A 27,089-nucleotide genomic window follows, 5' to 3' on the forward strand; every position below is an offset into this window, starting at 1 on the left:
CTGCACAGAACAGGGCCTTCTGGCCCTTCAAACTGCGCCACCCAGCAATCCTTGATTTAACATCAGCCTAATCCCGGGACAATTTACAATGACCAGTTAACCTACTAACTGCTGCATCCTTGGACTGTGGGAGGAGACCGGAACACCCGGAGGAAACCATGCACACACAGTCACAGGCAGGATGTACAGACTCCTTACAGAGGATGCGGGAATTGAACTCCAAACTCCGACGCCTGGAGCTGTAATAGGCCACGCTAACCGCTACGGTGTGCCATGAAATTTGTTGTTCTGTGGCAGCAGTACTATGCATCATCACCATCATGTGCCATGTCATATGACATCATCATTATGTGCCGTGGCATGGATGACCATGATTGCTCTTGGCACTTTTCTACAGAAGTGGTTTGCCATTGCCTTCTTCTGGGCAGTGTCTTTACAAGACGGGTGACCCCAGCCATTGTCGATACTCTTCAGAGATTGTCTGCCTGGCGTCAGTGGTCACATGACCAGGACTTGTGATCTGCACCAACTGCTCAAACAACCGTCACCCCCTGCCCCCATGGTCACCTGACCCTGATCGGGGGGGAGGGGGGTAAGCAGGGGCTACACCTCGCCCAAGGGTGACCCGGAGGCCAGCAGAGGGAAGGAACACTTTATACCTCCTATGGTGGAAATGTATCTCCACCCCACCACTCTTGCAGCCCAGTGCAAAGACATAAAACTTGCTATGAATTACAATACTTTGTAAAAAATAAATAAGTTAGTGAAAAAGGAGAACAAAATATTGAGGTGGTGTTCTTGGACTCATGTAGAAATGCAAAGAAAATCAGAGTCAGGATCAGGTTTATATTAAGACTGTAAGACATGGGAGCAGAATTAGGCCATTCAGCCCATCGAGTCTGCTCTACCATTCCATCGTGGCTGATTTATTACCCCGCTTATCGCCAATCTCTTGCCTTCTCCCCATAACCTTTGATGCCCTGACTAATCAAGAATCTATCTACCTATGCTTTAAATATACCTAATGGCTTGGCCTCCACAGACATCTGTGGCAATGAATTCCACAGATTCACCACCCTCTGGCTGAAGAAATTCCTCCTGATCTCCATTCTAAATGGCCATCTCTCCATTCTGAGGCTGTGCCCTCTGGTCCTAGACTCCCCCATTACAGGAAACATCCTCTCCACATCCACTCTATGTTGGCCTTTCAATATTCGATAGGTCTCAATGGGATCCTCCTTCATTCTTCTAATCTCCAGTGAGTACAAGACCAGAGCCATCAAACGCTCCTCATACCTTAAGCCTTTCGTTCCTGGAACCATTCTCGAGAACCTCCTCGTGACATGCGGATCTCTTGGGTCAGCCAGCTGGAGAGCCACCACTCAGGAGGACCAAGGCATGGGAGGGCTTCCTCCAACATCTGCTGTCATCGTGGGGGCTGCAGTGGTTAGCGTAATGCTATTACAGCGCCAGAAACCCGGGTTCAGTGTGTAAGGAGTTCGTATGTTCTCCCCGCAACCGCGTGGGCGCGCCACCTTCCGGCTCTCCAGTTTCCTCAGACATTCTAAAGACTTACGGGTTAGGGTTAGTAAACTGTGGGCATGCTCTGTTGGTGCCAGAAATGTGGCAGCACTTACTACAGGCTGGGGCCAGGCTCAGTCTGAACAATTCAAGCTTAATTAATCGGCATGGTACAGTATAACAGCTCGGCAGTGTAACGCTGTACTGTGCCAATGATCGGCGTTTCGTTCCACTGCAGTCTGTAAGGATTTTATACATTCTTTCCATGATCACATGGGTTTCCTCCGGGTGCCCCGGTTTCCTCCCACAGTCCAAAAAGACATACGGGTTTGGATTACTGAGTTGTAGGCATACAACGTTGGCGCTGGAAACCTGGCAACACTTGCGGGCAACGCCCGGCACGACATCACAAACAACACGTTTCACTGTATGTTTCGCTGTACATGCGGTAAATAAAGGTCACCTAGTTATGAAACAAAAACGTATAGATAAGGAGGAAGAGAGGATTTGGAGGCAGCAGGTTGGAACCTGGCCTCCTCCTTCGTACCAGAACAGGATACCAGCCACGGTGCCCACCAGGAGGATTCCGGTCACGACTCCAGCGACAATCTCCAGACCCAGCGTCGACACACCTGTCCGTGTAGACACCGAGTTTATGCCCTTCGTTAAAGTCATCAAGTGCTTGTCGAAGTTGGAAAATTCTCTGCAGGTATCCCCATTCACCCCTTCCAACGTTCTGTCCTTCACAGAGGCTGTTCCCGTCTTCATTTCCTTCAGAGGACCTGGCGCTGCAACATCACCAAAGAGAGAGAGGTTATTGTCAGTTGTATTGCAACCAGGTTTAATATAAAACCATGAGACGTGGGAGCAGAATTAAGCCGGTCGGCTCATAGAGGTTACTCCACCTCGATGTTCCGTCATGACTGATTTATTATCCCTCTCAACCCCATTCTCCTGCCTTCTCCCGTAACCTTTGACACCCGTACTACGGTAATGGAGAACCGATCAACCTCCCTTTTAAACATACCCAATGGCTCGGCGTCCACGGCCGTCTGTGGCAACAAATTCCACAGATTCACCACCCTCTGGTTAAAGAAATTCCTCCTCATCTCAGTTCTAAAAAGATGCCCCTCTATTCTGAGGCTGTGTCCTCTGGTCTTAGACTCCCCAGCCACAGGAAATATTCCTTCCACATCCACTCTGTCGAGGCCTCTCATCATTTGGTACGTTTCAATGAGAACCACACCCCCACCCCACTCATTCTTCTAAACTCAGAATTAAGTTTAATATGACTGACTCATAGTGAAATTTGTTGTTTTGTAGCAGCAGCACAGAGAAAGAGATAAAAATATCACTCCCCTTACAATAAGAAAGAATATTTAAAGCAATAATGAGTACATAAGGGAGCAATACACATCTGAAGTTCAAAATTCAAAGTAACTTTATTATCAAAATTTGTATAAATTATACAACCTTGAGAATTATCAGCTTATAGGCAATCACAAAGCAAGAAACCTAAGAGAACATAATTTTTTTTTAAAAGACCAATGCACAGGGAAAGAAAGAAAAACACAAATCCTGCAAACAGTAAAAGCAAGCAACAGCATTCTGAACCAAACTGAGCCCCTGGACCTGGAGCCCGGAGTAGGCCCATAGACCTGGAGCCCAGGCTAGGTCCATAGACCTGGAGCCCGGAGCAGGCCCATAGACCTGGAGCCCAGGGTAGGTCCATAGACCTGGAGCCCAGAGTAGGCCCATAGACCTGGAGCCCAGAGTAGGTCCATAGACCTGGAGCCCAGGGTAGGCCCATAGACCTGGAGCCCAGAGTAGGCCCATAGACCTGGAGCCCAGAGTAGGTCCATAGGCCCGGAGCACGGAGTAGGTCCATAGACCTGGAGCCCGGGGTAGGCCCAAAGACCTGGAGCCCGGAGTAGGCCCAAAGACCTGGAGCCCGGGGTAGGCCCAAAGACCTGGAGCCCAGGGTAGGCCCATAGACCTGGAGCCCGGAGTAGGCCCATAGAGCCGGAGCCCGGATTAGGCCCAAGCCTTGGTCTCCGTTCATCATACGATGGGGCAAATTGGCATGAAGGTCGCAAACACAATGCACGCGGAAGCCAGAGCAGTCTTACAGACTCACCCTCAGTGCAGAAGAGAGGGGTAAAACATTGTGGAGCAGGACTGTCTCAACACTCGCCTCTGGTCCTGACACCTTATCTTTGCAGTCTACCTGGCCCAGTGTTTAAATTCACAGCACAAATCACATTCTCTCTATTTAATTATTTATTGTTTGATTGATTGTATCTGCACAGTTTGTCTTCATTTGCACATGATTGTCAGTGTGTGTAATTTTTCATTCATTCTAATGTACTTCTTTGTATTTGCTGAGAATGCCCACAGGAAAACAAATCTCAGGGTTGTATGTGGTGACACACATGTACTTTGATAGTAAATTTACTTTGAATGTTGAAATGCTGAGATGGTATTCATGGGTTCATGGACCCAAGATTAAAATAGGGGCAGAGCTTTAGGGTGATCGGTGGCAACTGTAATGGGGGAGGGGAGTGTCACAAGTACAGTACTTTGGCACACACATATATATAGTGATATATATATATAGATAGATAGATAGAGGAGAGAGAGAGAGAGAGAGAGAGAGAGAGAGAGAGAGAGAGACTAAGAGTTTTACACAATACTGTATTGCACTGTACTGCTGCCGCAAAAGAAGAACAACTTTCATGACATATGTGAGTGATGATAAACGTGATTCTGATATGGGTCTCTGTTGTGGACTGAGAGTGGGAAGGGGACAGGGAGAGGGGAATCATGGTTGGGAAAAGGGGAAGGGAGAGGGGAGGGAGCGGGAAGCACCAGAGAGACATTCTGTAATGATCAATAAACCAATTGTTTGGAATCAAATGACCTTGCCTGGTGTCTCAGAGCTGGCTGTGTCTGCACCCACACCACCCATGCCACCCCCCCCCATTCCTTGGCACCCCTTCTCTGCCACCTGCCCCACACCCCTCCCACGGCGCTCCACCCTCCCCACTTCCAACATCCTTTGCTCCCGCCAGATTTACAAATTCACTCTCTGCTCCACGTTGACAAATACAGTCCTTGGCAAAACTGCCTGCACTGTGCTGTACTATGCTCTATGTTCTAAATCGTGCAGAGAATACTTACAAAGGTGTTGTTGGGTTTTGAAGACCTGAATCATAGGGAAAGGTTGAATAGAGTCATAGAACCCTACAGCTTAGAAACAGGCCCTTTGGCCCATCTAGTCTGTGCTGAAGTATTACTCGGCCTAGTCTCTACACCCACCCACGGACCTTAGCCCTCCATATCCCTCCCATCCATGTACCTATCCAAACCTCTCTTGAACATTGCAATCGAACCCACATTCACCACTTCCACTGGCAGCTCATTCCACACTCTCACCACCCTCTGAGTGAAGAACTCAGTCGGTTTGGTAATTATTCTCTGGAGTGTGGGAGAATGAGGGGAGATCTTAAAGAAATATATACTGTAGGATTATGAAGGGTATAGATATGGTAAATGCAACCCTCAAGTTGGGTGAGATTTACACTAGAGGTCAAGGGTGAAAGGTGAAATGTTTAAGGAGAACTCCTTCACTCAGAGAGCAGGGTGAGTGAGGAACAAGCTGTCAACAGAAGTGATAGATTTAAATATCTTTGTGGTAAAATTTGTATATTTATAAGGTAAGGGTTTACAGATTCTTGATCTGCCAGGACTGAAGGTTGGAGGATGGAAGTTGCCTGTCCAGCAGGTGGGATTTATTTATTTTGAGATACAGCATGGAATAGGCCCTTCTGGCTCTCACCGAGCCGCTCTATCCCAGCAACCCCTGATTTAACTCTAGCCCAATCACAGGACAATTTACAATGACCAATTAACCGATCAACTGATATGTCTTTGGACTGTGGGAGGAAACCGGAGCACCCGGAGGAAACCCACGCAGTCGCTGGGAGGACGCACAAACTCCTCACAGAGGATGCTGGGATTGAACTCTGAACCCTGACACCCCGAGCCGTACAAGTGCCACGCTAATTGCTATGCCACCTGGAGACAACATGAAAGCCGTGCCCAGGACGGAGGGTCTGGCGAGCTACTGTCAATGGCCAGTGACCCAGTAGGGGTGATGGGCTTAAATGAGTAAGTACAAGTCAATACGTAAACGCATAGTATAGATTACACTAAGAAACATACACTCGATGTTTAACTCCGGTACCTAATAAAGTGGCCACTGAGTGTAGGTTCGTGGCTTTCTGCTGCCGTAGCCCACCCACTTCAATGTTTGATATGTTGTACATTCAGAGATGCTCTTCTGCACACCACTGTTGTAACATGTGGTTATAGAGTTACCGTCGCCTTCCTGTCAGCTTGAACCAGTCTGGCCACTCTCCTCTGACCTCTCTCATTAGCAAGGCACTTTCACCCACAGAATTGCTGCTTACTAGTCGCCTGTAAACTCTAGAGACTGTTGTGTATGAAACTCCCAGGACATCAACAGTTCTGACATACTCAAACCACCTTTTATGGCACCAACAATCACTCCACAGTGAAAGTCACATTTCTTCCCTATCCTGATGTTTGGTTTGAATAACTGAACCTCTTGACCATGTCGGCGTGCTTTTATGCATTGAGTTGCTGCCACCCGATTTGCTGACTAGCTATTTGCATTAACAACCAGGTGTACCTATTAAAGTGGCCACTGATGGTATTCTTCTCTCTTAGAATGCCTTCCAATAATTTACCCACAACTGATGCCAGGCTTGCTGGCCTATAATTTCCCAGGTTCTTACAGACTTTCTTGAACAAAGGAGAAACATTAGCTACCCTCCTGTCCTCTGGCACCTCACTCATGGTTAAGGATGTTTTGAATACTTCTGTCAGACTAATGATATTGTTACTTAGTTTGCAAAGAGTCAGCATGACATCTAAAACTTGGACAAACTTCTATAGATGTGTGGTGGAGAGTATATTGACTGGCTGCATCACAGCCTGGTATGGACACACCAACGCCCTTGAACGGAAAATCCTACAAAAAGTAGTGGATTCAGCCCAGTCCATCATGGGTAAAGTCCTCCCCACCATTGAGCACATCTACATGACACATTGTCACAGAAAAGCAGCATCTATAATCAGGGACCCCCACCACCCAGTCATGCTCTCTTCTCACTGCTGCCATCAGGACTCACAATCATCAACTTCAGCAACAGTTATTACCCCTCAACCATCAGGCTCTCCAAACAGAGGGGATAACTTCACTCATCTTCACAGAACTACTCCCACAACCTATGGACTCACTTTCAAGGACACTTCACCTCACATTCTCAATATTTATTTATTATTATTATTACTTGTTTCTTTGGATTTAGTGTGAATGCCTGCAAGATAATAAATCACAATGGTTCAAATTAATATCAGGGAATGTGTACAGTATACAACCTGAAATTCTTACTCTTCACAGACAGCCATGAAACAGAGAGAAAAAAAACAAAGAATGAATGACAGAAAAGCATTAGAACCCAAAAGCCTCCTCCCTGTCACACACAAGCAGCAACAAAACCATCAACCCTCCTCTTCCTCCTAATCCCACTTCCTCCAGCAAAACCATCAACCCTCCCCCACCTCCTAATCCCACCTGTTCAAGCAAAACCATCAACCCAACCCCTTCTCCTAATCCCACTTCCTCCAGCAAAACCATCAACCCTCCCCCACCTCCTAATCCCACATGTTCCAGCAAAACCATCAACCCTCCCCCTCCTCCTAATCCCACTTGTTCCAGCAAAACCATCAACCCCCCCTCCTTCTAATCCCACTTGTTCCAGCAAAACCATCCACCCTCCCCCTCCTCCTAATCCCACTTGTTCCAGCAAAACCATCAACCCTCCTCCTCCTCCTAATCCCACTTGTTCCAGCAAAACCATCAACCCTCCCTCTCCTCCTAATCTCACCTGTTCCAGCAAAACCATCAACCCCGCTCCTCCTCCTAATCCCACTTGTTCCAGCAAAACCATCAACCCTCCCCCACCTCCTAATCCCTCTTGTTCCAGCAAAACCATCCACCCTCCCCCTCCTCCAAATCCCACCTGTTCCAGCAAAACCATCAACCCCCCTCCTCCTCCTAATCCCACTTGTTCCAGCAAAACCATCAACCCCCCTCCTCCTCCTAATCCCACTTGTTCCAGCAAAACCATCAACCCCCCTCCTCCTCCTAATCCCACTTGTTCCAGCAAAACCATCAACCCTCCCCCTCCTCCAAATCCCACCTGTTCCAGCAAAACCATCAACCCCCCTCCTCCTCCTAATCCCACTTGTTCCAGCAAAACCATCAACCCCCCTCCTCCTCCTAATCCCACTTGTTCCAGCAAAACCATCAACCCCCCTCCTCCTCCTAATCCCACTTGTTCCAGCAAAACCATCAACCCTCCCCTCCTAATCCCACTTCCTCCAGCAAAACCATCAACCCCCCTCCTCCTAATCCCACTTGTTCCAGCAAAACCATCAACCCCCCTCCTCCTCCTAATCCCACTTGTTCCAGCAAAACCATCAACCCCCCTCCTTCTAATCCCACTTGTTCCAGCAAAACCATCAACCCTCCCCTCCTAATCCCACTTCCTCCAGCAAAACCATCAACCCCCCTCCTCCTAATCCCACTTGTTCCAGCAAAACCATCAACCCTCCCCCACCTCCTAATCCCACTTGTTCCAGCAAAACCATCAACCCTCCCCACCTCCTAATCCCACTTGTTCCAGCAAAACCATCAACCCCCCTCCTCCTAATCCCACTTGTTCCAGCAAAACCATCCACCCTCCCCCTCCTCCTAATCCCACTTGTTCCAGCAAAACCATCAACCCTCCCCCTCCTCCAAATCCCACCTGTTCCAGCAAAACCATCAACCCCCCTCCTCCTCCTAATCCCACTTGTTCCAGCAAAACCATCAACCCCCCTCCTTCTAATCCCACTTGTTCCAGCAAAACCATCCACCCTCCCCCTCCTCCTAATCCCACTTGTTCCAGAAAAACCATCAACCCTCCTCCTCCTCCTAATCCCACTTGTTCCAGCAAAACCATCCACCCTCCCCCTCCTCCTAATCCCACTTGTTCCAGCAAAACCATCAACCCTCCTCCTCCTCCTAATCCCACTTGTTCCAGCAAAACCATCAACCCTCCCCCACCTCCTAATCCCACTTGTTCCAGCAAAACCATCAAACCTCCTCCTCCTAATCCCACTCGTTCCAGCAAAACCATCAACCCTCCTCCTTCTAATCCCACTTGTTCCAGCAAAACCATCAACCGTCCCCCTCCTCCTAATCCCACTTGTTCCAGCAAAACCATCAACCCCCCCTCCTTCTAATCCCACTTGTTCCAGCAAAACCATCCACCCTCCCCCTCCTCCTAATCCCACTTGTTCCAGCAAAACCATCAACCCTCCTCCTCCTCCTAATCCCACTTGTTCCAGCAAAACCATCAACCCCCCTCCTCCTCCTAATCCCACTTGTTCCAGCAAAACCATCAACCCCGCTCCTCCTCCTAATCCCACTTGTTCCAGCAAAACCATCAACCCTCCTCCTCCTCCTAATCCCACTTGTTCCAGCAAAACCATCAACCCTCCTCCTCCTCCTAATCCCACTTGTTCCAGCAAAACCATCCACCCTCACCACCTCCTAATCCCACTTCCTCCAGCAAAACCATCAACCCTCCCTCCTTCTAATCCCACTTGTTCCAGCAAAACCATCCACCCTCCCCCACCTCCTAATCCCACTTCCTCCAGCAAAACCATCCACCCTCCCCCTCCTCCTAATCCCACTTGTTCCAGCAAAACCATCAACCCCTCTCCTTCTAATCCCACTTGTTCCAGCAAAACCATCAACCCCCCTCCTCCTAATCCCACTTGTTCCAGCAAAACCATCCACCCTCCCCCTCCTCCTAATCCCACTTGTTCCAGCAAAACCATCAACCCTCCCCCTCCTCCTAATCCCACTTGTTCCAGCAAAACCATCCACCCTCCCCCTCCTCCTAATCCCACTTGTTCCAGCAAAACCATCAACCCCCCTCCTCCTCCTAATCCCACTTGTTCCAGCAAAACCATCAACCCCCCCTCCTCCTAATCCCACTTGTTCCAGCAAAACCATCAACCCTCCCCTTTCTAATCCCACTTGTTCCAGCAAAACCATCAACCCTCCTCCTTCTAATCCCACTTGTTCCAGCAAAACCATCAACCCCCCACCTCCTAATCCCACTTGTTCCAGCAAAACCATCAACCCTCCCCACCTCCTAATCCCACTTCCTCCAGCAAAACCATCCACCCTCACCACCTCTTAATCCCACTTGTTCCAGCAAAACCATCAACCCTCCCCCACCTCCTAATCCCACCTGTTCCAGCAAAACCATCAACCCTCCCCACCTCCTAATCCCACTTGTTCCAGCAAAACCATCAACCCTCCCCCTGCTCCTAATCCCACTTGTTCCAGCAAAACCATCAACCCCCCTCCTCCTAATCCCACTTGTTCCAGCAAAACCATCCACCCTCCCCCTCCTCCTAATCCCACTTGTTCCAGCAAAACCATCAACCCTCCCCCTCCTCCTAATCCCACTTGTTCCAGCAAAACCATCAACCCTCCCCCTCCTCCTAATCCCACTTGTTCCAGCAAAACCATCCACCTTCTCCCTCCTCCTAATCCCACTTCCTCCAGCAAAACCATCAACCCCCCTCCTCCTAATCCCACTTGTTCCAGCAAAACCATCAACCCTCCCCACCTCCTAATCCCACTTGTTCCAGCAAAACCATCAACCCCCCCTCCTCCTAATCCCACTTGTTCCAGCAAAACCATCAACCCTCCCCCTCCTCCTAATCCCACTTGTTCCAGCAAAACCATCAACCCTCCCCACCTCCTAATCCCACTTGTTCCAGCAAAACCATCAACCCCCCCTCCTCCTAATCCCACCTGTTCCAGCAAAACCATCCACCCTCCTCCTTCTAATCCCACTTGTTCCAGCAAAACCATCAACCGTCCCACTCCTCCTAATCCCACTTGTTCCAGCAAAACCATCAACCCTCCTCCACCTCCTAATCCCACTTGTTCCAGCAAAACCATCAACCCTCCCCCTCCTCCTAATCCCACTTGTTCCAGCAAAACCATCAACCCTCCCCCTCCTCCTAATCCCACTTGTTCCAGCAAAACCATCCACCTTCTCCCTCCTCCTAATCCCACTTCCTCCAGCAAAACCATCAACCCTCTCCCTCCTCCTAATCCCACTTGTTCCAGCAAAACCATCAACCCTCCCACTCCTAATCCCACTTCCTCCAGCAAAACCATCAACCCTCACCACCTCCTAATCCCACTTGTTCCAGCAAAACCATCAACCCCCCTCCTCCTAATCCCACTTGTTCCAGCAAAACCATCAACCCTCCCCCTGCTCCTAATCCCACTTGTTCCAGCAAAACCATCAACCCCCCTCCTCCTAATCCCACTTGTTCCAGCAAAACCATCAACCCTCCCCACCTCCTAATCCCACTTGTTCCAGCAAAACCATCAACCCTCCCCCTCCTCCTAATCCCACTTGTTCCAGCAAAACCATCAACCCTCCCCTCCTCCTAATCCCACTTGTTCCAGCAAAACCATCAACCCTCCCCCTCCTAGTCCCACTTCCTCCAGCAACACCATCAACCCTCACCACCTCCTAATCCCACTTGTTCCAGCAAAACCATCAACCCTCCCCCTCCTCCTAATCCCACTTCCTCCAGCAAAACCATCAACCCTCCCCCACCTCCTAATCCCACCTGTTCCAGCAAAACCATCAACCTCCCTCCTTCTAATCCCACTTGTTCCAGCAAAACCATCCACCCTCCCCCTCCTCCTAATCCCACTTGTTCCAGCAAAACCATCAACCCTCCCCACCTCCTAATCCCACTTGTTCCAGCAAAACCATCAACCCTCCTCCTTCTAATCCCACTTGTTCCAGCAAAACCATCAACCCTCCCCCTCCTCCTAATCCCACTTGTTCCAGCAAAACCATCAACCCTCCCCCTCCTCCTAATCCCACTTGTTCCAGCAAAACCATCAACCCTCCTCCTTCTAATCCCACTTGTTCCAGCAAAACCATCAAACCCCTCCTCCTAATCCCACTTGTTCCAGCAAAACCATCCACCCTCCCCCTCCTCCTAATCCCACCTGTTCCAGCAAAACCATCAACCGTCCCCTCCTCCTAATCCCACTTGTTACAGCAAAACCATCCACCCTCCCCCTCCTAATCCCACTTGTTCCAGCAAAACCATCAACCCTCACCACCTCCTAATCCCACTTGTTCCAGCAAAACCATCAACCCTCCCCCTCCTCCTAATCCCACTTGTTCCAGCAAAACCATCAACCCCCCTCCTCCTAATCCCACTTCCTCCAGCAAAACCATCAACCCTCCCCTCCTCCTAATCCCACTTGTTCCAGCAAAACCATCAACCCTCCCCTCCTCCTAATCCCACTTGTTCCAGCAAAACCATCCACCCTCCCACTCCTAATCCCACTTGTTCCAGCAACACCATCAAACCTCACCACCTCCTAATCCCACTTGTTCCAGCAAGACCATCAACCCTCCCCCACCTCCTAATCCCACCTGTTCCAGCAAAACCATCAACCTCCCTCCTTCTAATCCCACTTGTTCCAGCAAAACCATCCACCCTCCCCCTGCTCCTAATCCCACTTGTTCCAGCAAAACCATCAACCCTCCCCCACCTCCTAATCCCACTTGTTCCAGCAAAACCATCAACCCTCCTCCTTCTAATCCCACTTGTTCCAGCAAAACCATCAACCCCCCTCCTCCTAATCCCACTTGTTCCAGCAAAACCATCAACCCTCCTCCTTCTAATCCCACTTGTTCCAGCAAAACCATCAACCCCCCTCCTCCTAATCCCACTTGTTCCAGCAAAACCATCAACCCTCCCCACCTCCTAATCCCACTTGTTCCAGCAAAACCATCAACCCTCCCCCTCCTCCTAATCCCACTTGTTCCAGCAAAACCATCAACCCTCCCCCTCCTCCTAATCCCACTTGTTCCAGCAAAACCATCAACCCCCCTCCTCCTAATCCCATTTGTTCCAGCAAAACCATCAACCCTCCCCCTCCTCCTAATCCCACTTGTTCCAGCAAAACCATCAACCCTCCCCCTCCTCCTAATCCCACTTGTTCCAGCAAAACCATCAACCCCCCTCCTCCTACTCCCACTTGTTCCAGCAAAACCATCCACCCTCCCCCTCCTCCTAATCCCACTTGTTCCAGCAAAACCATCAACCCTCCCCCTCCTCCTAATCCCACTTGTTCCAGCAAAACCATCAACCCCCCTCCTCCTAATCCCACTTGTTCCAGCAAAACCATCAACCCTCCTCCTTCTAATCCCACTTGTTCCAGCAAAACCATCCACCCTCCCCCTCCTCCTAATCCCACTTGTTCCAGCAAAACCATCAACCCTCCCCCTCCTCCTAATCCCACTTGTTCCAGCAAAACCATCGACCCTCCCCCTCCTCCTAATCCCACTTGTTCCAGCAAAACCATCCACCCTCCCCCTCCTCCTAATCCCACTTGTTCCAGCAAAACCATCCACCCTCCCCTTTCTAATCCCACTTGTTCCAGCAAAACCATCAACCCCCCTCCTCCTAATCCCACTTGTTCCAGCAAAACCATCAACCCCCCTCCTCCTAATCCCACTTGTTCCAGCAAAACCATCCACCCTCCCCTCCTCCTAATCCCACTTGTTCCAGCAAAACCATCAACCCTCCTCCTTCTAATCCCACTTGTTCCAGCAAAACCATCCACCCTCCCCCTCCTCCTAATCCCACTTGTTCCAGCAAAACCATCAACCCCCCCTCCTCCTAATCCCACTTGTTCCAGCAAAACCATCCACCGTCCCCCTCCTCCTAATCCCACCTGTTCCAGCAAAACCATCCACCCTCCCCCTCCTCCTAATCCCACCTGTTCCAGCAAAACCAACAACCCTCCCCACCTCCTAATCCCACTTGTTCCAGCAAAACCATCAACCCTCCCCCTCCTAATCCCACTTCCTCCAGCAAAACCATCAACCCTCCCCCTCCTCCTAATCCCACTTGTTCCAGCAAAACCATCAACCCTCCCCCTCCTCCTAATCCCACTTGTTCCAGCAAAACCATCAACCCTCCCCACCTCCTAATCCCACTTGTTCCAGCAAAACCATCAACCCCCCTCCTCCTAATCCCACTTGTTCCAGCAAAACCATCAACCCTCCCCCTCCTCCTAATCCCACTTGTTCCAGCAAAACCATCAACCCTCCTCCTCCTAATCCCACTTGTTCCAGCAAAACCATCAACCCCCCTCCTCCTAATCCCACTTGTTCCAGCAAAACCATCAACCCTCCCCCTCCTCCTAATCCCACTTGTTCCAGAAAAACCATCAACCCTCCTCCTCCTAATCCCACTTGTTCCAGCAAAACCATCAACCCCCCTCCTCCTAATCCCACTTGTTCCAGCAAAACAATCAACCCCCCCTCCTCCTAATCCCACTTGTTCCAGCAAAAACATCCACCCTCCCCCTCCTTCTAATCCCACTTGTTCCAGCAAAACCATCAACCCCCCTCCTCCTAATCCCACCTGTTCCAGCAAAACCATCAACCCTCCTCCTCCTAATCCCACCTGTTCCAGCAAAACCATCAACCCTCCTCCTTCTAATCCCACTTGTTCCAGCAAAACCATCAACCGTCCCCCTCCTCCTAATCCCACTTGTTCCAGCAAAACCATCAACCCTCCCCCTCCTCCTAATCCCACTTGTTCCAGCAAAACCATCAACCCCCCTCCTCCTAATCCCACTTGTTCCAGCAAAACCATCAACCCCCCTCCTCCTTCTAATCCCACTTGTTCCAGCAAAACCATCAACCCCCCTCCTCCTAATCCCACTTGTTCCAGCAAAACCATCCACCCTCCCCCTCCTCCTAATCCCACTTGTTCCAGCAAAACCATCAACCCTCCCCCTCCTCCTAATCCCACTTGTTACAGCAAAACCATCAACCCTCCCCTCCTCCTAATCCCACTTGTTCCAGCAAAACCATCAACCCCTCTCCTTCTAATCCCACTTGTTCCAGCAAAACCATCAACCCCCCTCCTCCTCCTAATCCCACTTGTTCCAGCAAAACCATCAACCCTCCCCCTCCTCCTAATCCCACTTCCTCCAGCAACACCATCAACCCTCCTCCTCCTCCTAATCCCACTTGTTCCAGCGAAACTATCAACCCTCCCCCTCCTCCTAATCCCACTTGTTCCAGCAAAACTATCAACCCTCCCCCTCCTCCTAATCCCACTTGTTCCAGCAAAACCATCAACCCCCCTCCTTCTAATCCCACTTGTTCCAGCAAAACCATCCACCCTCCCACTCCTCCTAATCCCACTTGTTCCAGCAAAACCATCAACCCTCCCCCTCCTCCTAATCCCACTTGTTCCAGCAAAACCATCAACCCTCCCTCTCCTCCTAATCTCACCTGTTCCAGCAAAACCATCAACCCCCCCTCCTCCTAATCCCACTTGTTCCAGCAAAACCATCAACCCTCCCCCACCTCCTAATCCCACTTGTTCCAGCAAAACCATCAACCCCCCCTCCTCCTAATCCCACTTGTTCCAGCAAAACCATCAACCCCCCTCCTTCTAATCCCACTTGTTCCAGCAAAACCATCAACCCTCCCCCTCCTCCTAATCCCATTTGTTCCAGCAAAACCATCAACCCTCCCCCTCCTCCTAATCCCACTTGTTCCAGCAAAACCATCAACCCTCCCCCTCCTTCTAATCCCACTTGTTCCAGCAAAACCATCAACCCCCTCCTCCTAATCCCACTTGTTCCAGAAAAACCATCCACCCTCCCCCTCCTCCTAATCCCACTTCCTCCAGCAAAACCATCAACCCCCCCTCCTCCTAATCCCACTTGTTCCAGCAAAACCATCAACCCTCCCCTTTCTAATCCCACTTGTTCCAGCAAAACCATCAACCCTCCTCCTTCTAATCCCACTTGTTCCAGCAAAACCATCCACCCTCCCCCTCCTCCTAATCCCACTTGTTCCAGCAAAACCATCAACCCCTCTCCTTCTAATCCCACTTCCTCCAGCAAAACCATCCACCCTCCCCACCTCCTAATCCCACTTGTTCCAGCAAAACCATCAACCCTCCCCACCTCCTAATCCCACTTCCTCCAGCAAAACCATCCACCCTCCCCACCTCCTAATCCCACTTGTTCCAGCAAAACCATCAACCCCCCCTCCTTCTAATCCCACTTGTTCCAGCAAAACCATCCACCCTCCCCCTCCTCCTAATCCCACTTGTTCCAGCAAAACCATCAACCCCCCTCCTCCTAATCCCACTTGTTCCAGCAAAACCATCAACCCCCCTCCTCCTAATCCCACTTGTTCCAGCAAAACCATCAACCCTCCCCCTCCTCCTAATCCCACTTGTTCCAGAAAAACCATCAACCCTCCTCCTCCTAATCCCACTTGTTCCAGCAAAACCATCCACCCTCCCCCACCTCCTAATCCCACTTGTTCCAGCAAAACCATCAACCGTCCCCTCCTCCTAATCCCACTTGTTCCAGCAAAACCATCAACCCTCCCCACCTCCTAATCCCACTTGTTCCAGCAAAACCATCAACCCTCCCCCTGCTCCTAATCCCACTTGTTCCAGCAAAACCATCAACCCCCCTCCTCCTAATCCCACTTGTTCCAGCAAAACCATCCACCCTCCCCCTCCTCCTAATCCCACTTGTTCCAGCAAAACCATCAACCCTCCTCCTTCTAATCCCACTTGTTCCAGCAAAACCATCAACCCCGCTCCTCCTCCTAATCCCACCTGTTCCAGCAAAACCATCAACCCTCTCCCACCTCCTAATCCCACCTGTTCCAGCAAAACCATCAACCCCCCTCCTCCTAATCCCACTTCCTCCAGCAAAACCATCAACCCCCCTCCTCCTAATCCCACTTGTTCCAGCAAAACCATCAACCCTCCCCCTCCTCCTAATCCCACTTGTTCCAGCAAAACCATCAACCCTCCCCCTCCTCCTAATCCCACTTGTTCCAGCAACACCATCAACCCTCCCCCACCTCCTAATCCCACTTGTTCCAGCAAAACCATCAACCCTCCCCCTCCTCCTAATCCCACTTGTTCCAGCAAAACCATCCACCCTCCCCCTCCTCCTAATCCCACTTGTTCCAGCAAAACCATCAACCCTCCCCCTCCTAATCCCACCTGTTCCAGCAAAACCATCAACCCTCACCACCTCCTAATCCCACTTGTTCCAGCAAAACCATCAACCCCCCCTCCTTCTAATCCCACTTGTTCCAGCAAAACCATCCACCCTCCCCCTCCTAATCCCACTTCCTCCAGCAAAACCATCAACCCTCCCCCTCCTCCTAATCCCACTTGTTCCAGCAAAACCATCAACCCTCCCCCTCCTCCTAATCCCACTTGTTCCAGCAAAACCATCAACCCTCTCCCTCCTAATCCCACTTCCTCCAGCAAAACCATCCACCCTCCCCCTCCTAATCCCACTTGTTCCAGCAAAACCATCAACCCTCCCCACCTCCTAATCCCACTTGTTCCAGCAAAACCATCAACCCTCCCCCTCCTCCTAATCCCACTTGTTCCAGCGAAACCATCAACCCTCCCCTTTCTAATCCCACTTCCTCCAGCAACACCATCAACCCTCACCACCTCCTAATCCCACTTGTTCCAGCAAAACCATCAACCCTCCCCCTCCTCCTAATCCCACTTGTTCCAGCAAAACCATCAACCCTCCCCCTGCTCCTAATCCCACTTCCTCCAGCAAAACCATCAACCCCCCCTCCTCCTAATCCCACTTGTTCCAGCAAAACCATCAACCCTCCCCCACCTCCTAATCCCACCTGTTCCAGCAAAACCATCAACCCTCCCCCACCTCCTAATCCCACCTGTTCCAGCAAAACCATCAACCTCCCTCCTTCTAATCCCACTTGTTCCAGCAAAACCATCCACCCTCCCCCTCCTCCTAATCCCACTTGTTCCAGCAAAACCATCAACCCTCCCCACCTCCTAATCCCACTTGTTCCAGCAAAACCATCAACCCTCCCCCTCCTCCTAATCCCACTTGTTCCAGCAAAACCATCAACCCTCCTCCTTCTAATCCCACTTGTTCCAGCAAAACCATCAAACCCCTCCTCCTAATCCCACTTGTTCCAGCAAAACCATCCACCCTCTCCCTCCTCCTAATCCCACTTCCTCCAGCAAAACCATCAACCCTCCCCTCCTCCTAATCCCACTTGTTCCAGCAAAACCATCAACCCTCCCCTCCTCCTAATCCCACTTGTTCCAGCAAAACCATCCACCCTCCCACTCCTAATCCCACTTGTTCCAGCAAAACCATCAACCCTCCCCCTCCTCCTAATCCCACTTGTTCCAGCAAAACCATCAACCCTCCCCCTCCTAGTCCCACTTCCTCCAGCAACACCATCAAACCTCACCACCTCCTAATCCCACTTGTTCCAGCAAGACCATCAACCCTCCCCCACCTCCTAATCCCACCTGTTATAGCAAAACCATCAACCTCCCTCCTTCTAATCCCACTTGTTCCAGCAAAACCATCCACCCTCCCCCTGCTCCTAATCCCACTTGTTCCAGCAAAACCATCAACCCTCCCCCACCTCCTAATCCCACTTGTTCCAGCAAAACCATCAACCCTCCTCCTTCTAATCCCACTTGTTCCAGCAAAACCATCAACCCCCCTCCTCCTAATCCCACTTGTTCCAGCAAAACCATCAACCCTCCCCCTCCTCCTAATCCCACTTGTTCCAGCAAAACCATCAACCCTCCTCCTTCTAATCCCACTTGTTCCAGCAAAACCATCAACCCCCCTCCTCCTAATCCCATTTGTTCCAGCAAAACCATCAACCCTCCCCCTCCTCCTAATCCCACTTGTTCCAGCAAAACCATCAACCCCCCCTCCTCCTAATCCCACTTGTTCCAGCAAAACCATCCACCCTCCCCCTCCTCCTAATCCCACTTGTTCCAGCAAAACCATCAACCCTCCTCCTTCTAATCCCACTTGTTCCAGCAAAACCATCCACCCTCCCCCTCCTCCTAATCCCACTTGTTCCAGCAAAACCATCAACCCCCCCTCCTCCTAATCCCACTTGTTCCAGCAAAACCATCCACCGTCCCCCTCCTCCTAATCCCACCTGTTCCAGCAAAACCATCAACCCTCCCCCTCCTCCTAATCCCACTTGTTCCAGCAAAACCATCAACCCTCCTCCTTCTAATCCCACTTGTTCCAGCAAAACCATCAACCCCGCTCCTCCTCCTAATCCCACTTGTTCCAGCAAAACCATCAACCCTCCCCTTTCTAATCCCACTTGTTCCAGCAAAACCATCAACCCCCCTCCTCCTCCTAATCCCACTTGTTCCAGCGAAACCATCAACCCTCCCCTTTCTAATCCCACTTCCTCCAGCAACACCATCAACCCTCCCCACCTCCTAATCCCACCTGTTCCAGCAAAACCAACAACCCTCCCCACCTCCTAATCCCACTTGTTCCAGCAAAACCATCAACCCTCCCCCTCCTAATCCCACTTCCTCCAGCAAAACCATCCACCCTCCCCCTCCTCCTAATCCCACTTGTTCCAGCAAAACCATCAACCCCCCTCCTCCTAATCCCACTTGTTCCAGCAAAACCATCAACCCCCCTCCTCCTAATCCCACTTGTTCCAGCAAAACCATCAACCCTCCCCCTCCTAATCCCACTTCCTCCAGCAACACCATCAACCCTCACCACCTCCTAATCCCACTTGTTCCAGCAAAACCATCAACCCTCCCCCTCCTAATCCCACTTCCTCCAGCAACACCATCAACCCTCACCACCTCCTAATCCCACTTGTTCCAGCAAAACCATCAACCCTCCCCCTCCTCCTAATCCCACTTCCTCCAGCAAAACCATCAACCCCCCTCCTCCTAATCCCACTTGTTCCAGCAAAACCATCAACCCCCCTCCTCCTAATCTCACTTGTTCCAGCAAAACCATCCACCCTCCCCCTCCTCCTAATCCCACTTCCTCCAGCAAAACCATCAACCCCCCTCCTCCTAATCCCACCTGTTCCAGCAAAACCATCAACCCTCCTCCTTCTAATCCCACTTGTTCCAGCAAAACCATCAACCGTCCCCCTCCTCCTAATCCCACTTGTTCCAGCAAAACCATCCACCCTCCCACTCCTAATCCCACTTCCCACTTGTTCCAGCAAAACCATCAACCCTCCCCCTCCTCCTAATCCCACTTCCTCCAGCAAAACCATCAACCCTCCCCCTCCTCCTAATCCCACTTGTTCCAGCAAAACCATCAACCCTCCTCCTCCTCCTAATCCCACTTCCTCCAGCAAAACCATCAACCCTCCCCCTCCTCCTAATCCCACCTGTTCCAGCAAAACCATCAACCCTCCCCCTCCTCCTAATCCCACTTGTTCCAGCAAAACCATCAACCCTCCCCTCCTCCTAATCCCACTTGTTCCAGCAAAACCATCAACCCCTCTCCTTCTAATCCCACTTGTTCCAGCAAAACCATCAACCCTCCCCCTCCTAATCCCACTTGTTCCAGCAAAACCATCAACCCTCCCCGCTCTCGCCACCACTCACCACGTAATCAATAGCAAATCCCTCAGAGACCATGATCTAGGGTCCATCAAATACTGTCCATCCCAACACTTTCACATCTCAGACAGGCTCTCTGTCTCTCTCACTAACGAGAGGGAGAGAGGTATCACTCCTGCCACCAGCTCGCTGTTTCCATCTGTACCTTGATAATAAATTTACTTTGGACTTTGAGCATGGAAACAGAACCCTGTTGGCAACTGATGGAGTGGCATCATTTTAGATTGCTCCTACCTTATTTACTTTATTGTCTCCTACCAATTTTTTTTTGAAACTTTATTATAATACTTTAACACTGCTCTACTATGGCTGGGAAAAAAATAAAAGCTTCTGCAAAAGGAAGGGAAACAGAAAATGAAGCTCCAGTCACTTTGGATTCAATCAGTGACTTCCTTAAATGGCAAAAATCGGAATTTTCTTTTAACATATCCAGTTGAAAGCCAGCTTTTAAAAGATAAAAGTCAATTTTATATTCACAGAGGTAAAACTGGTAAGCTACAGTACTGGGTAATCAATTGAAGCTATTTATAGCCAGGCGGCAAATTAAAGAAATACGTAAAATTAATGGGGACATGACAACTGACCACTTTGAAATTAATGACACTTTTAGGGAATTTTATTCCAAATTGTACAGTTCTGACTCTGTTAAGGATAATATTGCAATGAATAATTTTTTAGATCAATTAAATATTCCTAATCTTTCAACAAATGATCGTAGGCAACCAGAGCAACCTATTTCCCAGGAGGAAATTGCTCAGGCTATTTGAGAATTGCATTCTGGGAAATCCCCAGGACCCAATGGATTCTCTGGAGAGTTTTATAAGGATTTTTCCTCCTTGCTTATACCACACTTATGTTCTACCCTTATAGATTTACCGCAGTCTTTTTACAAAGCTTCCATTTCACTTATTCTCAAAAAGAATAAGAATCCCATTGAATGTTCTTTGTATAGATCTATCTCTTTACTCAATTTTGATACTAAAATTTTATCTAAAGTGTTGGCTCGCAGACTTGAAAATATTATATCTTCTATAATTTCAGATGATCAGACAGGATTTATTAAAAATCTATATTCCCATTTTAATATACGCTGTTTGTTAAATGTTATGCATTCTCCATCCAAGGAAATATCGGAATGTGTGATATCATTAGATGTGGAGAAGGGCTTTGATAGAGTTGACTGGAATTATCTATTTACGTCTTTAGAAAAATTTTAATTTTGGACCTAATTTTATTCATTGGATTAAATTACTTTATTTATCTCCCTCCGCTTGGGTTCTTACTAATTTTCAGAATTTTAATCCCTTTAAACTCCAACGTGGGACGAGACAAGGTTGTCCTTTGAGCTCTCTGCTCCTTGGTTTGGTATTAGAACCCTTAGCAATTGCTTTTCGAGAGTCTAAAGAGATCACTGGTATTTTAAGGAGAGGTACTAGTCATAAAGTGTCGCTCTATGCTGATGACTTATTGCTTTTTATATCTAATGTTACAACCTCTTTACCATCTGTGTTCTGTTTACTGACTAATTTTAGTCAGTTCTCAGGATATAAATTAAATTTACATAAAAGTGAACTATTTCCTTTAAACAATTTAATACCAACTGATATTAACCTTCCTTTTAAAATTTTAAGAGAACAATTTACGTATTTAGGAGTAACAATTACTAAGAAATATAAATTTTTAGTTAAGGAAAACTTCTTAACTTTAACGAATTATGTTAAAAAAACACTTTCTAATTGGTCACCTCTCTTTTTATCACTGATTGGCTGAATTAATTCTATTAAAATGAATATCTTACCTAAATTTATATACTTTTTTTAAGCTGTGCCTGTTTTTATTCCTAAATCTTTTTTTGACTCTTTGGATTCAATTCTTTCTTCCTATATGTGGAAGAATAAAAAACCTGTATAAATAAAGCTCGCCTTCAAAAAACCAAACAGAACGGAGGCTTTGCCTTACCTAATTTTAGGTTATATTATTGGGCAGTTAATATACGAAATATTACGTTCTGGATATACTACATTAACCATGAGAATTGTCCTATATCGGTCTCTTTGGAAGTCAACTCTGTAATGAAATTTTCCATTATTTCTTTACTTGGATCCTCGCTTCCTTTATCGTTAAACTAACTGACAATGTGGTGGTCAAACATACTTTGAGGATTTGGTTAAAGTTTAGAAAACATTTTGGTTTATTGAGATTCTCCCTCTGGAGTCCCATCTGTTCTAATTGTTTTAAACCATCTTTAATTGACATATCATTTAAAGAATGGGATAGATTGGGTATTAAATGATTTCAAGATTTGTTTGATGGAGGGAATCTCTCTTCTTTTGTGCAACTTTCAATGAAATTTAACCTTTCCAATGACCACTTTTTTCAATACTTACAGATTAGAGATTTTTTAAGATCTCAATTACATACGTGTCCTACAAGTCCAGATAAGAATATAATAGATACAATTTTTAATCTGAAACCCTTTGACAACGGATCAATATCTTACATTTACAGTCTGCTGTTGGGACTGAAAAAGGTCTCTTCAGATAAAATTAAAGGAGACTGGGAAAAGGATTTACAGATTTTCATAGCTGAAGAGAGCTGCAAGATTATTTTAAAATTGATTAATTCTTCATCATTATGTGCTCATCATTCTTTATTACAATGCTTTGGACTTGTCCAAGCCTTGAAAAATTTTGGAAAGATGTATTTCAAACTTTTTCTGTACTTTTCAATGTTAGTTTTAAGCCCAATCCTTTGACTGCCATGTTTGGTATTGTTGAGGATAGTGTTACAAAACTGAAGCTATCTAATTTGCCGGTATTGGCCTTTATGTCTCTTATGGCCAGGAGGGCGACCTTGCTCAAGTGGAAGGAGGCTGCCCCGCCCACTCATGTTCAATGGCTTTCTGATGTTATGTTGTGCCTTGATCTAGAGAGATTCGTTGTTCGATTTCTGATTCTAAACATGATTTTCTAATGTTATGGTGACTCTTTCTGAGTTATTTTCATCATCTCTGAACTGTTATTAAAGTATGGATCTGAGCCATTATTATTATAATATTATATGGCAAGGTTTTTCTTTTTTCCCTCTTTTTTTTTACCAATCAGCTCATTTTGGTAGTGGGGGTAGATTTTTTTAATAAAATACAATTATTTTATTTTATTTCATTTCATAATTCAATCCTTTTTTTCTACATGATTGATTTGGAATATGGGATACTGTGATTTAAATGTAATGTAATTTATATAACTTACTTGTACCCTTATGAATTTTGTATTTGTATTTATGCAATTTATATAATTTTGATAAAAATATTGAAAGAGAGAACATGGAAACAATTTAATTGATGACATAGACCTTTGGGATTCGATACCGTGTCCCAGTGGTTGGGCTTGGTCATATCAGCTCTCACCTTTCCCACTGTGGACAGCGACCACGACTTTTTGTCCATTCACCGTCATCTCGCCCTGGGAGTACAACCTCAGCTCGTACTGCCCGGCGTCTCTGGCCAGGACGGGCTGCAGCACCAGCGAGCAGTTCCCCTTGGGGATAAGCGAGATGAACATCTGAGCGCGGCCTTCGTACGGGTTCGGCTCGGTGATGGGCTCCAGCATGGACCCCACCACGCGGTAGATGGGTCGGTAGGAACCGCTGGGCTCCATGATGACTCCCCACTCGAGTCGCAGGTCGCTGGACTGGACAGTTTCATCTGCTTTGAAGGAGCATGGGACAAGGAGCCTGTCACCTTCATTGGCATCAAACCTAGTTTTTGGCATCTGGATGTCTTCGATTTCTAAAGCTAATGAAAAAAGAATTATTAATATTAGTTAGAGATCAAGTACAACCTCCAAGGGGACCACAATCTGGACAGCTATGTCGGCTGGAATCAGGGACTTGTGCTTTGGCTCTTGGTAGGGTCACCCATGCCAAACAGGTCAAAGAGTAGAGGCCAGACTAAGAGTGGTTCACTGGTCCTTCAGGTTCGGGGGCTCAGCTCAGGGCTAACAACCCTGACTGGTCAAAAGAAACCGCAATGAAGAATCCTGAGTAACACACATAAATGTTGGAGGAATTCAGCAGGACAGGCAGCATCTATGGAGAGGTTTTGGGCTGAGACCGTTCATCAGGACTGAGAGTGAAGGGGGAAGATGCCAGAACAAAAAGGTGGGCGAAGGGGAAGGGGGATAGTTAGAAGGTGGGTGGGAAAGGTCAGGGGCTGGAGAGGAAGGAATCTGAGAGGAGAGGAGAGTGAACTATAGGAGAACGGGAAGGAGGAGGGGACCCAGAGGGAAACGATAGGCAGGTGGTCAGGGTGGGGATTAGAGGAGGAGGTGGGGGGGGGGTGGATTTGTTTACTGGAAGGAGAAGTTAGTATTTATGCCATCAGGTTGAAAGCTACCCAGAAAGAATCTTCTGCATCTGTGTGCAATGGTAGGACAGACAGAGATGGTGTCCCTTCACTGTTGCTCTAAACACCAGCAGTGTGACAGGCAAAATGATGATCCAACACAAACAGTAACTCTGCTGTGGACGGTCCCAAGCCTGGCTGTGAAAGAAGGAGGTTTGGACGGGGGGGCTAGCAACCCCATCCCATAAAAACCCAGGGCCACAGAAACACCAGCACAAGCTCCAAAGACCTCATCCCTGGGAGAGGAAGCATCTTCAAAGAAGCTTCAGACGCTGGTAGACCAAGACTTTACGGGCTCCCTGAGATACACAGGGAGGAATCTCCCCTGAGGCCTATCGTCAGTGGGATAGATTCTCTGACTCACTACCTCACTAAGCATTTAATGACCATGCTGTCTCCCTTTGTTGGGGGCTGTGAGTTTCACATCATGAATTCGACCAGCTTCATAAAAACAATAACCAACAACCAGCTGAACCCGGTGACATAATGGTCAGTTTCGACGTGGTGTCCCTGTTCACGAGAGCTCGATTAGGGACAGCTTGGTCCTCCTGTGGTCAAGGGTACCACTGACCTTTATAAGCACACCCTTACAGCAATGTGCTTCCTCTACAAGGGGAACTACTATGAACAAGCAGACGGGGTGGTCATGGGATTACTGTTATGGCTGTTGCTAATTTCTACACTTTGAGGAGAGGGCTCTGAGTTTGTTGCCCTTTCACCCCAAATGCTTCTTCAGATACGTCGATGGCACCATTGTAGTGTGGCCTCACGGACTCCAGGCACTCCAACGGTTCCACGACTATCAGAATAATATAAATCCAAACATGCAGTGTACGATGGAGATGGAGAAGAAAGGTTGCCTCCCCTTCCTGGACTTCCTAATACGACAGAAACTGGACGGTAGCCTTGGACATGACGTCTATCAGAAACCCACTCGCACGGACTTATACCTCAACAATAACAGCCTCCCAACCTACAGTGGTTCTTTCTACTTTGATTAGCCCTACAAAAATTATCTCGGACCCAGACAGACTCCACAAGGATATAAGACAATTATGTATGATGATCCTACAGGGACGGCTACAAGGTAGAGGAAAACTATCGGACCCTTAAAAGGCCTGACGGAAAAACCAGGAAACCTAACAATGAAGAGGGACCCATTACTACCGCCTGTCTTCCCTACATTTCCATGGTTTCTGGAAGGATCGCCAGGATCCTGAAGAAATAATGGATTAATACCATCCACAATCCCGTAAAGAAGCTCAAATCACAGCCTAGGCAGGTGAAAGATGACCTGGGTCTCAGGATGGCTGGCGTTCACAGGATTCCCTGTGAATCCGGAGCAGCACATATCAGCACAGTGAGATTAGGTTGAGTGAACTTGGCCTTTTCTCCTTGGAGCGACAGAGGATGAGAGGTGACCTGATAGAGGTGTATAAGATGATGAGAGGCGTTGATCGTGTGGATAGTCAGAGGCTTTTTCCCAGGGCTGAAATGGTTAACATGAAAGGGCACAGTTTTAAGGTGTTTGGAAGTAAGCACAGAGGAGATATTGGGATAAGTGTTTTACATAAAGGGTGATGAGTGCGTGGAATGGGCTGCCAGCAACGGTGGTGGAGGCTGATACGATAGGCTATTTTAAGAGACTCCTGGACAGGTACATGGAACTTAGAAAAATAGAGGGCTATGGGTAACCCTAGGTAATTTCTAAGTAAGTACATGTTCGGCACAGCATTGTGGGCCAAAGGGCCTGTATTGTGCTGTAGGTTCTCTATGTTTCTAAGTGATATCTCAGGGAGACAGCACAGTGAAATGGGCTGAATAGCCTCTGTTCAGCACATTTTTGGATCTTACAGTCAACAATAACTCTAATGACTTCCCTTCTTAATATCTCCAGCCTCACTATAATAAAGAGAAAAACACAGACACCCTGGGAGTCCACCTCGTCCATGTTGACCACAACCTGGGAGCCCACCTCTTCCATGTTGGCTACACCCTGGGAGCCCTCCTCTTCCATTTTGACCACAGTGTCCACCAAGGTAGTCTCACTTTCGCAAGTTTGGTCCAAATCCCTCTAACCCCTCTGATCTATGTTCTCATCCAAATGTCTTCAGTCAGAATGAAGTCAAATTACATTGCAATATATAACAACAGAAAAAACACAAATTACAGTAAATATATATATAATTAGATAGTTAAATTAAACATGTAGTGCAAAAATAGAAATAAAAAGGTAGTGAGGTGGTGTTCATGGGTTCAATGTTCCATTCAGAAATCGGATGGCAGAAGCTGTTCTTGAATCATTGAGTGTGTGCCTTCAGGCTCCTGTATCTCCTTCCTGATGGTAGCAATGAGAAGAGGGTGTCCTGAGTGATGGGGGTCCTTAATGATGGATGCTGTCATTCTAAGCCATCACCCCTTGAAGATGTCCTGGATACTACGGAGGCCAGTGCCCATGGAGGAGCTGACTGAGTTTACA

The 27,089-nt window shown here is 48.2% G+C and overlaps 1 protein-coding gene across 2 annotated transcripts in view; it reads right to left on the reverse strand.

The window, feature by feature from the left end:
• The window catches only part of LOC140186216 (uncharacterized), a 32,292-nt gene that overhangs the window by 504 nt on the left and 4,699 nt on the right, over positions 1–27,089 (reverse strand). For both annotated transcript variants that reach the window (XM_072240206.1, XM_072240205.1), the window contains exons 2-3: positions 23,615–24,001; positions 2,069–2,309 (exon numbers count right to left, since the gene is read on the reverse strand). In XM_072240206.1, coding sequence (XP_072096307.1) covers positions 2,069–2,309; positions 23,615–23,978 — 605 coding nt within the window. In that variant the 5' untranslated portion in view covers positions 23,979–24,001. The remainder of the gene's footprint in view (positions 1–2,068; positions 2,310–23,614; positions 24,002–27,089) is intronic.

The sequence above is a fragment of the Mobula birostris genome, chromosome 22 (genome assembly GCF_030028105.1).
Source record: "Mobula birostris isolate sMobBir1 chromosome 22, sMobBir1.hap1, whole genome shotgun sequence".
NCBI lineage: Eukaryota > Metazoa > Chordata > Chondrichthyes > Myliobatiformes > Myliobatidae > Mobula > Mobula birostris.